Source organism: Mandrillus leucophaeus, unplaced genomic scaffold (assembly GCF_000951045.1).
Source record: "Mandrillus leucophaeus isolate KB7577 unplaced genomic scaffold, Mleu.le_1.0 Scaffold537, whole genome shotgun sequence".
Lineage (NCBI taxonomy): Eukaryota > Metazoa > Chordata > Mammalia > Primates > Cercopithecidae > Mandrillus > Mandrillus leucophaeus.
The window spans coordinates 293,233-307,444 of record NW_012105775.1 but is presented as its reverse complement, the minus strand read 5'-3'; the positions used below and the strand labels follow the sequence as shown (position 1 = coordinate 307,444).

The window sequence follows — 14,212 nt, the reverse complement described above, 5'->3', positions numbered from 1 at the left end:
TTTTTTTTTTTTTTTTTTTTTTTTTTTTTTTTTTTTGCAACAGAGCCCTTTTTGAGATGAAATTTTACTGGACTAATAACAGATAGAAACCGAAGTACCCTAGATGAAGCTTCCCTTTCAGCCTTCCCTAAGGCCTCTCTGAGGCTCCTCAGAACACAGTTTGAAAAGCACAGCCTTCTGGTGTTCTGAAGAGAATACATGGATCCAAAAATGTTGAAGAGCTGTAAATATCGCCAACCCCAGGTTGCCAAGTTTCTGTTGCTGCCCAAAGTCCATATGACATAAATGAACATTTCATTGTATAAGGTCTTTAAGAAAAATAAAAGATTTATATCTTTTGATACAGTTTTGATATTTCTGATTTCATAAATATGCATCAAATATTAATCTCAGCCAGATTTACTTACTTGGAGCATGAAGCCAAATCCTCAACTGTGGTACTAAGGATTTTATTAGAATTCTAACTTTCCAGAGAATATTTTTAAATATTTTCTTCTAATTTTTTCTCTCCTAAAAACTTTTTTTCTTTTTTTTCCCATCTGTAGTGTGGAAAAGAATAAAAAGCAGATACCATTATCCACAATACTTCAACCAGGGACAGCCTGAGTTAATATGTTGACATAGCTCCTTTCAATCAGCATAGTTTTTATATGTATCATTTCCTCTGTTTCTCTCATCAGCCCAGCGAGGTAGGTAGAGCTAATGTTATTGTACTCATTTGGCAGATGAGGACATCATTTCTCACATCAGGAAAGACCTGGCTCTGGAAAAAAAGCTGGGAAAAGTACCAGAATGCCATGCCCATTTTCCATTGTCAATTTTCACGATCCATACCCACAGTTGCTTGCTGTTCACCCCAAATGAAAATATAACCCTTCCAGCGACTTCCTGCAGAAATAAAGTAAATTACCTGTGGTTATTAATGCAGTCGATGTCAGAACTAGGTGTGCAACCTGAGGTGACTGGTAGCAACTTCCTCCAACAAATCTGTAAACGATACGACATGTTTCCTACCTGCTGCTCAGAACCACTTCTGCCCTGTGACTATCTGGGAGAAGGAAGAAACTTATGAACTTCACATTTTAGCCCTCATGCAGAAAAGCCCCAAGGGAAAAAAGTCACCCAATAGTAGAAAACTAAAAGTAGTCAAGTTTAGGGAACGGCAAAAATGAAGCATTAGAAAAGCTGAGAAGAGGCCGAGTGCGGTGGCTCACACCTGTAATCCCAGCACTTTGAGAGGCCAAAGTGGAAGGATCGCTTGAGGCCAGGCATTCAAGACCAGCCCATGCAACATAGTGAGACCTTGTCTTTACAAAAAAATTTTTAAATTAGCCAAGTGTGGTGGATTATGCACCTATAATCCCAGCTACTTGAGAGGCTGAGGCAGGAGGATCACCTGAGCCCAGGAATTTGAGGCAGCAGTGAGCTATGATCACGCCACTGTACTCCAGCCTGGGCAACAAAGTGAGACCCTGTCTTAAACAAAAAAAAAATTAAAAAGAGAAAAGAAGAAAACATCCTGTGGTAAAAGCGAAGAGCAAAGAGGAGAGGAAGAGAGCTAACAAAGAGAAAAGTCAAAAGACTATAGTGGGATACATGCGAGTAACCAAGACCTTGGCAATGAAAATTCATTATGAGCAAATCTCACTTCACAATAAACTCCCAGAGGAACTAATTACGCTAAATGTTCTGGCAGTGACTTAGGAAGTAGTCATCTCTAAGTCACCGTTGGGTATACGGAAGTTGCCACGCTCTGTAGCAAACAAGGGCTGCTTTAGTGTCTGTCTCCTGTCAGGTTAGTGTTCTACCAAGCCTGTCAATTGCAACTTATTTTGTGTTATGAGACAAGCTGGCACATTGTATAAAGGTCAAGTGGAAAACTGTCCCTTCTGCTACATCGCTGTCATCAGCTACTAAAGGTCATTCCGCCCAATACATGGCTGTGACGGAAAATAACTTTGTTTGTCTACTGTGAAATATGAAAAAGTCCCTCTGCTGTGAGCTTTCTGGTTTCTCTTTACTCTCAACAGGCATGAAATTAGCTGTGCTAAGGTTATCTAAGAAAATGATTATCTAAGAAAATAATCAATTCACAAATAAATTTGAACACAAAAACACAAAGAGATTAAAAAGTCTACCTCTAACAGATCTAAAATATCTAAACATTTTACTGGTGAGTGTAATTTAACAAACATTCACTCTGAATGATATATAACCCAAATATTTAGCTTGCATCATCTTATTTAATTCTCCAAACAACACTATTATCCCATTTTATAGATAGAAAAAATAAAGCTTAGGAAGAGTAATTTGTCCAAGCTTATACAGCTGGCAAATGGCAGAATTAAACTGTGAGGTCAGGTTTTTAATGAGGTTGACCTGAAAAGTGCTAATACTTTATAATTCTATTGTTAGTAGAATTGTCAGCTATTAATAACGTAACAGTGATAATAAGATGATAAGAGATAATAAGATGAATTCACTTGTTCATCCAACAACCACTTCTTGAGAGGCTACTTTGACCAGGCACTATGCTAAGTGCTGGGGATAAAAAGTAAAAATGAGATAGGGTCTCTTTCTTTCCCCAGGAGGCTTAGTTTGGCCAAGAGGACAGCCAATAGCTATACTAAAATACAATATGTATGAGGATAGAGAAATATACCAACCACTCAAAAGAAGGAGCACTGAAGCCAAGTCTTTTTTGTTTTTTAGAGACAGGGTCTTGCTCTGTCACCCAGGCTGGAGTGCAGTGGTATGATCATAGCTCACTGCAGCCTCGACCTCCTGGGCTTAAACAATCCTCCAGTCTCAGCCTCCCACGTTTGGGACTATAGGTGCACAGAACCATGTCTAGCTAATTTTTTGTAGACATGGGGCCCCGCTATTTGCCCAGACTGGTCTAGAACTCCCGGCCTCAAGTCCTGCCACCTCAGCCTTCTACAAAGCTAGGACTGTGGCATGAGCCACACCATGACCAACCAGAAACCAAGTCTGGATGACCTAGTAGGAAAAGGAGGTGGTAAGTGCAGGCAGAGGTACTAAACAGTGGACAAGGCAGTACTTCAGGAACAGTTAGCCTTTGGAAACTACTGAGGGACTAAAGAGAAAGTTGCGGCCAGGCATGGTGGCTCACGCCTGTGATCCCAGCACTTTGGGAGGCCAAGGCGGGTGGATCACCTGAGGTCAGTAGTTCAATACCAGCCTGGCCAACACAGAGAAACCCCATCTCTACTAAAAATACAAAATTAGCCGGGTGTGGTGGCACATGCCTGTAATCCCAGCTGCTCGGGAGGCTGAGGTAGGATAATCGCTTGAACCCGGGAGACGGAGGTTGCGATGAGCTGAGATTGCACCATTGCACTCCAGCCTGGGCAACAAGAGCAAAACTCCATCTCAAATTTTAAAAAGAGAGAGAGAGAGAAAGAAAGTTGCTTGAAGTGGGGAAGGAATGGCAAGAAATGAAGTTAGAAAGCTAAGCAAGGGCCAGGGCAAGAAGCTGTTTATGTCAGGCAATATTTAACATTTGTCCTGATAGTGACATTAGTCAGACAGAGAGATGAAGTAGAAAAAGCAATCGTAAATGAGTTTTAGAAAGAAGACTGGTTACAACATGAAGGATGACTGGAGAGGGATTGAAGGATGATCGAAGGATGATTTGCAGGGGGATGAAAATAGAAACCGATGACCCAATAAGAGGTGAGTGCGTGTGTCCAGACAAAACTTATGAGATCAAAGGACAGAAAGAAGAGATACTTAGGAGATAAGATTGAAAAGGTGTAGTGGCTCATGTCCCAGGAGAGCTGAAAGTCCACAATGACCCCTAGGCTTTTTTTTGCTTGACTTGTCATTCATTGTAATAGGGGATATAGCGAGAGGAGCTGGGCTGAGATGTAACAAAGATCGGGAACTTCTAGAGGGATGGTGGGAAAAAACGTCTTTAGATCTTAGGTTGGATATTCTATATAATAGTACTGGGAAATAAAATGGTGCCATGAATTCAAGTCTTTTTTCTTATTAATGAAGAGATTTGACTGTCAGGAAACAAATGGACAATGAAAACAATTCTCACACTACGACAAGCAGGCAAATGAAGTAAGCAGGTCATGGAATTGTCGGAATCGTTCATACAACACATAGAATTACTGAATGGTGCTCAGTCTATGGGACCTGGAGACTTCTGGGAATGAGAAGATCATTGGGGTGATCTCTCTTCTTCACTGCTGCTTATTTTCCAATTCCACTCAGTCCCTACTCTGAATATACAGCCCTTGCCACCTTGACCCACTTGATCTACCTTTCCTCATCGACAAGCAAGACTGAAATGGCCAATGCAGAACCCCACGCTTACGGCTCAGTGAGACAGAGTCAGCAAAGGAGGCAGGCCTTGGCTTTTCTGACCAGTTCAAACTGCAGTAAGGCTCCGGACTCCAGATCATACACAATCAGCCTAGAGATCCCCAACTACCACTACCAACACCAAAGCAGAAAAGAACAATTCCTCCTATAACTTTCTACCCACTTGTGAGATGCTCTTTGGTCCTGCCAAGGGCCTGCCTTCCTCCAACTGAAGACCTTGATAAATTTTCAAATATTTATATACCATAAAGGTTTTATTTCCCAGACTTGCAGGAAACTTACTCAAATTTCCCTAGAGAACTTTTTTTTTTAATGGGCCACAATTCATCTCCCAAAGACAGGGCCTCTAGAGCTGCTGATGCATTCACACCATGCTTTGAAGTCCTCGTTGACTTGGGAATAGGAGCTGGGCCAAGCAACAGGATGAGAGAACAGCCAAAGACAAGCTGCAGAGCTTGCTAAATCTGGAAGGAACCGCCACTCCAGATTTTCTTCTGGCGTGCCTCTCCGCCATCCAGAACATGTTGCTGGTGGATTTGATGTTGATTTTTTTATTAGACAGGATGCAAGATTTAATTAAGTGCCTGGACAGTTTATAAAAACAAATTAGCTGTCCAGTCTATCACCCAGAGCAAGGAGTTCCTTGAAGGAGCACAGGTGCCATCTCATTGCCATTATGCAGAGGAAATGGACTCCATGTTTGTAAATGACCATTTTAAATGGAAAGATTAAATAGTTACCTGAGAATTGTACCTTAGCCTTCTCTGCCCATGAGGGTGAAGGCCACAAAACAGCAGACACCCACAGAAACATAATCAGAAGACAGAAACCTTTCAATCTCTCTTTCTTCAGTCTTGCCTTTAGTATTCCATATATGTTCCATTTTCCTCCTTCCTCTTTCCATTTTTTTTCCTTCCACTCTCAAAAGCAGGATTGCCAGTTCTTTCAAAGCCCAAGCAGGGTTTCAGTTTCATTTGTTCAATGTCATCCAATATCATGCAACAAAGCATCAGGCAGAAAACGAGAGATTCAAGGTCATGAAATTTAGACTGCAGAGGAAAAAAAATAGTGTGCCACACGAAGATGTGAAGAGTAGTCAAGCTTTAAATGCTACATTATAATTTGCATGTTTTAATATATATTGCTTTACTTCGTTTCCAATTTTTTTTTTTCAGATTGAAAGAAATCAGGCTATGTGCAAATAAGCTTCTTATTGCCAAACAGAGAAGAAGCCAAATCATTCCATCTTATTTTCTGCATGCTATTGGCGCTAACTGCTGGCAGGGAGATTTTTCAGAAGCATCCACACTTTACACAGTGTTTTCTAACATGTAGCACCCGGGGGTAGGGGGTAAGGGGTAGGAAGAAAAAGAAAAGGGAGCAAATAATTCTTCAATACCTCCAGGCACTGTGCAGGCATCTCACACACATCATTATCACATTTAACCTTCCACCCACAAAGTAGGGTAGGTATTATTATGCCTAGTTTATCCAGGAACAAACCAGCACTCAAGGACAGAAGACAAAACACAAGTGTGCTGCGTGGGCACACTGACATTCTGGTCTCCTCACCCAGTCCCCCTCCATTCCCAGCTGAGCTGTCCTCATCCAGAGGTACAGAGACAGTGACTAAACATTTCACAGCTCTTTGTTTGGAAACTATACCTCAACTAACAATATACTAAAATCTAAAACTAAATATGTAAATAAATGCATTAAAATTTTCACAGCTCATGAAGGTGCTTTTAGTACTGACTAGCCCAAGCTGATTAAGAGTTAATTATTTCTAACTGGCAATTCAAGTAGACATAGAAGAGTTAATTCTGCCAACTGAATTCATCAATCAGTCAATTCAGTGAGAAAATGTGGTCCAATCAGTCCCAGAGTATATACGTGATAACCTATTGATGGGTTGAACTTTTCCTGAGCCCAGCACATAAAGCTCCCCGAAAGACAGCCACAGTCAGACATAATCAAAGGTTACTTTGCTTCCCAGTAAACATCAGACTAAAGTCTGGAAAATCTGTTGCAAGAGGCAACTTCAAGCTAACATGTAAGACCAGGTTTTGGGACAGAAATGACTGTACTGACCAAATGAACGAACTCTGTAAGGAGTGTTTTCATTTTAATCTTCTTTATGTATTTTTAACATCCCTCATTTTTAAATTCATATGCTGCTCTCAATCATTCCTAATTGCTTCATATGTGCAGGTTTCACTAGGCAATGAGCATACTAGCTACAATTTTTATCTGCACTGCACCAGTTCCCCTATCTTCTCCTAATAGATGTACCCACCTCATCACAGAGACAGACAGGTAACCAGGCTTGGCTAATTACAGTACCTCATCCCTTTGGTTATAGTCATTGGTCCAAGGAGTCAGCACCTAACCCAATCCTTTCCTGAAGGTTTTCATACTGGATCCAAGAGGGGAAGTCTCTTTTTCTTCTTCTCTAGTCATGGTGGTGTTAATTCAAAACTCTTCAATTGCCACATGGAATAAAGTGGTGTGATCATTCTAAAATATGCCCACAAGTTCTTTGACATTAAAAAAAATGGTCTAATTCTTCTCCCCTTGAAGATGGGACAACTTTGATGACTTGTTTCAAATGAATCCATGTGGTGGAAGTAACAACATAATTTCTTAAGATAGATTCATAAAAGATGATAGAGCTTCCTCCAGGATACTGTGTGTGTGCACATGCGTGTGTATGTGAGAGACTCCCCTGTCTCTTTCTGTCTCTCTGTCTCTCTCCCTATATCTTTCTCTCTCTCTCAATCCCTGTGTCTCTCTCTTTCTGTCTCTCTTCTCTGTCTCTCCTTGTCTCTTTTTCTCTCTCCTATCTCTTTCTCTCTCTCTCCTCTCTGTTTCTCTCTCTTCTTTCTGTCTCTCTCCCCCATCTCTGTCTCTTTCTCTCTGTCTCTGTTTCATACATACCTGTGAGTAGAATTGCTGAATCATATGGTGATTCTATGTTTAGCTTTTTGAAGAACCACCAAACTTTTGTCCACAATCATTGCACAATTTGGAGTTAAACTTTGTGTAAGGTGTGAGGCAGGAGTCCAACTTCATTCTTTGGATGTGAAAATCCAGTTGCCCCAGCACCACCTGTTGAAAGAACTATTTTCCCCCATTGAACATACATGGCACCCCTTGTCAAAAATCAATTGGCCACAGATATATGGGTGTATTTCTGGGATATTTTACATTTTTCAATGTAAACTCTATTTACATGTTTCAAGGTAAAATATATTTTACATGTTTTAATGTAAAAGTCTTTCACTTCTTTGGCTATATTTATTTCCAAGTATTTTATTATTTTAAATGCTATTATAAATAGAATTATTTCTTATTTTCCATTGGGGATTGTTCATTCTAGGTAGACAAAAACATGACTGACTTTCACACCTAAAACTTCATAGAATTTGTTCATTAGCTCTAGCAGCTTTCTTGTGGATTCTTTAAGGTTTTCTACATATAGGCTAATGTCAACTGCAAATAGAGATAATTTTACTTGTTCCTTTCTATTATGATGCCTTTTATCTATTTTGCTCTGACTATAACTTGCAGAGCAATGTTGAATAACAACAGTGAAAGGAGGCATCTCATCTTGTTCCTTATCTTGAGAAGTTCGATGTTAACTATCAATTTTCATAAATTTTTTTATCATGTTGAGGAAGCCCCATGTTATTCCTAGTTTTAACAGATTTTTTATCATGAAAAGGTGTTAGATTCTGTCAAATATCTTTTCTGCATCAACTGAGATGAGCGTGTGTGTGTGTGTGTGTGTGTGTGTGTGTGTTTCCTTCATTCTATTAATGTCGTATAATTTTCTTATGTTGAAGCACCCTTGAATTCCTAGGATAAATTCTACGTGGTCATAAATTCCACTTGGTTGTGGTGTATAATCCTTTTAATGTGCTGTTGGATTCACTTGCTAGTATTTTGTTGAGGATTTTTGCAACTGTATTTATAAGGGATACTGGTCTGTAATTTTCTTTCTTGTGATATCTGCATCTGTTTGATATCAGGATAATGTTGACCTCAGAATGAGTTATGAAGTCTTCCCTTCTCTTCTACATTTCTGAAGAGCTTGAGAAAAATTGGTTTAAATTATTCATAAATTCTTGCTAGAATTAACCAGTGAAGCCACCTGATCATGGACTTCTCTATATTGAAGATTTTTGATTATTCACTTCATCTCTTTATTTCAAGATTTTCTATTTCTTCTTGAGTCAGTTTAGATAATTATTCACACCATCTCTTTATTTCAAGATTTTCTATTTCTTCTTGAGTCAGGATAAAAAATCCTATTTTATCCATTTTATCTAGCCTAACCAAGGAATCAAAAGACCTCTACAAGGAAAACTACAAAACACTGCTGAAAGAATTCATAGATGACATAAACAAGTGGAAACACATCCCATGCTCATGGATGGGAAGAATCAATATTATGAAAATGACCATACTGCCCAAAGCAATCTACAAATTCAACACAATCCCCATCAAAATACCACCATCATTTGTCACAGAATTTGAAAAAACAATTCTAAAATTCGTATGTTCCATAAGAAAGAGCCCACATAGCCAAAGCAAGACTAAAGAAGAAGAACAAATCTGGAGGCATCACATTACCTGATTTCAAAATATACTATAAGGCCATAGTCCCCAAAACAGCATGGTACTGGTATAAAAATAGGCACATAGACCAATGGAATAGAAAAGAGAAACCAGAAATAAACCCCAATGCTTACAGCCAGCTGATCTTCGACAAAGTAAACAAAAACATAAAGTGGGTAAGGGCACCCTATTCAACAAATGGTGCTGGGATAATTGGCCAGCCACATGTAGGAGAATGAAACGGGATCCTCATCTCTCACCTTATACAAAATTCAACTCAAGATGGATTAAGGACTTAAACCTAAGACCTGAAACTATAAAAATTTTAGAAGATAATATTGGAAAAACCCTTCTAGACATTGGTTAGGCAAGGATTTCATGACCAAGAACCCAAAAGCAAATGCAATAAAAACAAAGATGAATAGCTGGGACCTAATTAAACTAAAGAGCTTTTGCATGGCAAAAGGAACAGTCAGCAGAGTAAACAGAACCCACAGAGTGGGAAAAATCTCCATAATCTATGCACCTGAAAAGGATTAATAAACAGAATCTACAACAAACTCAAACAAATCAGTAAGAAAAAAAACGAACAATCCCATCAAAAAGTGAGCTAAGGACATGAATAGACAAGTCTCAAAAGAAGATATATAAATGACCAAGAAACATAGGAAAAATGTTCAACATCACTAATGATCAGAGAAATGCAAATCAAAACCACAGTATGATACCACCTTACTCTTGCAAGAATGGCCATAATCAAAAAAATAAAAAAACAATAGTAGATGTTGGCATGGATACGGTAAACAGGGAACACTTCTACACTGCTGGTGGGAATGTAAACTATTACAGCCACTGTGGAAAACAGTGTGGCAATTCCTTAAAGAATTAAAAGTACAACTACCATTTGATCCAGCAATCCCACTACTGGGTATCTACCCAAAGGAAAAGAAGTTATTATTTGAAAAAGATACTTGCACACACATGTTTATAGTGGCACAATTCACAATTCACAATAGCAAAATCGTGGAACCAACCCAAATGCCCATCAATCAGTGAGTGGATAAAGAAACTCATACACACACACACACACACACACACACACACACGTACACACACACACACACAATGGAATACTATGCAGTCATTAAAAGAAATGAATTAACAGCATTTGCAGTGACCTGGATGAGATTGGAGACTATTATTCTAAGTGAAGTAACTCAGGAATGGAAAACCAAGCATCATATGTTCTCACTGATAGCTAAGCTATGAGGACGCAAAGGCATAAGAATGATACAGTGGACTTTGGGGACTTGAGGGGAAGAGTGGGAGGTGGGTGAGGGATAAAAGACTACAAATATGGTGCAGTGTATACTGCTCGGGTGATGGGTGCACCAAAATCTCACAAATCACCACTAAAGAACTTACTCAGGTAACCAAATACCACCTACCCCAATAACTTACAGGAAAAAAAAAAAAGCCAGGCACAGTGGTGTGTGCCTGTAGTCCCAGCTACTTAGAATGCTTAGGTGAGAGGATTGCTTGAGCCCAGGAGTTCAAGGCTACAGTGAGCTATGAACATGCCACTGCACTCCAGCCTGAGTAACAGACTGAGGCTCTTGTTTCCCTCTCTCTTTCTCTCTCTCTCTCTTTTTTTTTTTTTTTGGAGACAATCTATTGCCCCGGCTAGAGTAACAGTGGCACAATCTCAGCTGCAATCTCCGCCTCCCAGGTTCAAGCGATTCTCCTGCCTCAGCTTCCCAAGTACAGGCGCCCACCACCACGCCTGGCTAATTTTTGTATTTTTAGTAGAGATGGGGTTTCACCATGTTGGCCAGGCTGGTCTCAAACTCCTGGCCTCAGGTGATCTGCCTGCCTCAATCTCCCAAAGTGCTGGAATTACAGGCGTGAGCCACCACGCCCAGCCTTGGCTCTCAAAAATTAATTAATAATAATAATAAAGTAATTATTGATAGAGAAGAACTTAGTTCTGCCGTTTTGTTATTTATTTTCCACATACCATACACATTTTTTGTCCCTCATTTCCTCCATTACTGCCTTGTTTTGTGTTTAGTTGACTTTTTTAGTATTAAGCCATTTTATTTCCCTTCTCGTTTCCTTTTGTGCATATTTTATTTGTGGTTGCCATAGGGATTACATTTACATTCTTAAAGTTATAACAATCTAATTTTAACTGATACCAACTTCAATAGCATATAAAATCTCTGCTCTTATACGGTTCCACCCTTCCTTACACTATTATTGTCACAAATTCCATCTTTTTACCCTGTGTGCCCAGTAACATAGATTTGTGACTTTATAAATAATAAATGTTGTATAGTTGTCTTTCAAATCACGAAAAAAATAAAAAGTGAAGCTATAAATCAAAAATACAACAATGCTGGCTTTTATATTTATCAATATATTTACCTTTACTGAGATCTCATATTTCTTCATATAAGCTGCTATCTAGTGTCCTTCCATTTCAACCTGTACGACTCCCTCTAGTATTTCTTGAAGAGCAGGTCTAGTGCTAATAAACTTCCTCAGCTCTTTTTAAAATCGGAGAATGTCTTAATTTCCCCCTCCATTTTTGAAGAAGAATCTTGCTGAGTATAGAATTTCCACACTTTATTTTTTTTTTATTTTACTTTAAGTTCTGGGACACATGTGCAGAACGTGCAGGTTTGTTACATAGGTATACATGTGCCATGGTGGTTTGATGCACCTATCTAGGTTTTAAGCCCCACATGCATTAGACATTTGTCCTAATGCTCTCCCTTCCCTTGTCCCCTCTTTCCACACTTTAAACATGCCATCCAATTGCCTTCTGGCCTCTGTGATTACTGATGAGAAAATTGCTGTTAACGTATTGAGGATCTCTTGTATGTGGCAAATTGTTTCCTTCTTGCTACTCTCAAGATTCTTTATGTCTTTGGCTTTTGACAGTTTAATTATAATGTGTTTTCATATAATCTCTTTGAGTTTATAGTCCATTGAGCTCTTGAATTTGTAGATTCATGTCTTTCAACAAATTTAGAAAGTGGTCTTCAGCCATTATTTCTTCAGATATTCTTTCTGGCCCTTTCTCTCTCATATATACACGTGTGTGTGTGTGTGTGTGTGTGTGTATACACACATATATACATATACATGTATACATACACATACATATATACATATATGTGTATGTATACATGTGTATATACATGTATATATAACTGCTTCATGATGTCCTAGAGTCCCTTCAGTTCTCTTTACTTCTCTTCATTCTTTTTGCTTTCTGCTCTTTAAACTCAATAATTTCCATTGTAGTATCTTCAAATTCACTGATTCTTTGTTCTGCCTGCTCAAATCTTCTGTCAAACCCTCTAGTAAATTCTTCATTTAAGTTTTCAGTTTTCAGCTTCAGAATTTCTGTTTGATCCATTTTTATAATTTCTGTCACTTTATTTATCTTCTCATTTTGTCCATACATTGTCTTTCTGGTTTCCTTTAGTTCTTTGTCCGTGTTTTCTTTTAGTTCTTTGGACATCAAGACAATCATTTTAAAGTATTTGTCTAATAAATTTGATGTCTGGGCTTTCTCAGGGATAGTTTCTGTCCACTTATTTTGCCTCTTTGAATGGGCCATGTGTTCTCATTTCTTTGTATGCCTTGTGATATTTTGTTGAACATTGGGCACTTAAATATTATAATGTAAACTCTGACTATCAGACTCTCACCCTTCCCCAGGGTTTGCTGGTGTTTATTTTTGATGGCTATAATAGTCCATTTGTAGGTACTTTTCCAAACTTCCTTTCCCAGTCTTTGCAGATTGGCTCTGTGCTGGGGAACTCCTAAAATACTTACCCAACCTTACACCTAACTCAAGGATCAGTCTGAAGTGAAAGCTTAGGGTCTTCTCTCCTATTTTCTTAGCATGCATCTTACCCCAAATATACGCATGGCTTTCTACATTTTCCTGTAATACATGGTGCTTTTGAATGTCCTAATTTCCCACAAACTCTCTCCCAGCTTTTGCACCTGGACTTTAGATGGCTTATTGTACACCTCAACCAGTAATCTTTTGCCCCAGGTTTTTGCAGTTTGTTAGTTCACTTTGAGCATTTGCAAGCAATGCCTGCCATTTTTCCAGCCTATGTTCTGAGTTAGGTTAAACAGAGATACATGCCTATGTCAGTCCTTAAGGTAGGCCCCAGACAGGTTAGAACAGACATCCACAATAAGTAAGGTCTTCTCTAGTCCCTCTGTAATCAGGGATCAGGGTCCTACACTGGGAATGAAGGCTGTCATCATCAAGAGAACTGTCTTGCTAGAGAGAAGGTTGGGACATGAGCAAATAAAAATGCTACAAAGTTTCCTACCATTTTCAAGAGGCCTTTTTCTTTATTCAGTGTTTGTTTGGTTGCTGTAAACTTTTGCCTATTTTCCAGAGTTCTGACCATATTGGCTCTAATGGTTTCTGTTCGTTTTTTGATGTTTCTGTGGGCAAACAAAGTTGGAGCTACAAACTCTACCATTTTGCTAGCATAACTCTTTGACACTGTTTTAAGTTTTGTGGTGGTTATGCCGTATATAAGTTGGATGTGGCTGCTGTAACTAATTACCACAAACTTACAGGCTTAAAACAACATAAATGTATTCTCTCACGGTTTCAGAAGCCAGAAGTCTGAAATCAGTTTTACTGAGCTAAAATCAAGGTATTGACGGACTGTATTCCCTCCCAATATTCTTGGGGAAAATCCTGTCCTTGTCTCTTCCAGCAGCTGCTGGAATTCCTTAGCTTGGGGCCACCACTCCAATCTCTGCCTCTGTGGTTACATCACCACCTCCTCTTCAGTTGGTCCGATCTCCCTCTGCCTCTCTCAGACGTGATCTGATGTCATATAGGACCCACCTTAGATAATCTGGGATGATGTCCTCATCAAGGTCTCTAATTCAGTCACATCTGCAGAACCCCTTTTCCAAATATGGTAACATTTATAGTTTCCAAGGAGTAGGATGTGGATATCTTTGGAGAGGGGTGGGTATCATTCAGCCTACCACATGCAGCAATAGATAACTGAAACAAGGGGTTTGAAAGAATAAGCCACAATACAGAGAAAAAAGTGAAGGAACTGTTAGTTCTGATCACTCTTGCCACCTCTGGTCACACCAAATAATAAGTCCTCTTTTCAGCTGGTACTAGGTTAATTTGTGTCTCTGCCTATTGAAATATGTCTTCATGGCCAGGCAC

The 14,212-nt window shown here is 39.1% G+C and overlaps 1 protein-coding gene across 10 annotated transcripts in view; it reads right to left on the bottom strand.

The window, feature by feature from the left end:
• The window catches only part of DISC1 (disrupted in schizophrenia 1), a 430,525-nt gene that overhangs the window by 318,075 nt on the left and 98,238 nt on the right, over positions 1-14,212 (bottom strand). The window contains exon 4 of one of the 10 annotated variants that reach the window (XM_011997310.1): positions 911-987. The exons of the other annotated variants lie outside the window; for them this stretch is intronic. Within the exon in view, the coding sequence (XP_011852700.1) occupies positions 941-987 (47 nt within the window). The 3' untranslated portion in view covers positions 911-940. The remainder of the gene's footprint in view (positions 1-910; positions 988-14,212) is intronic. 10 annotated transcript variants of the gene reach the window in all.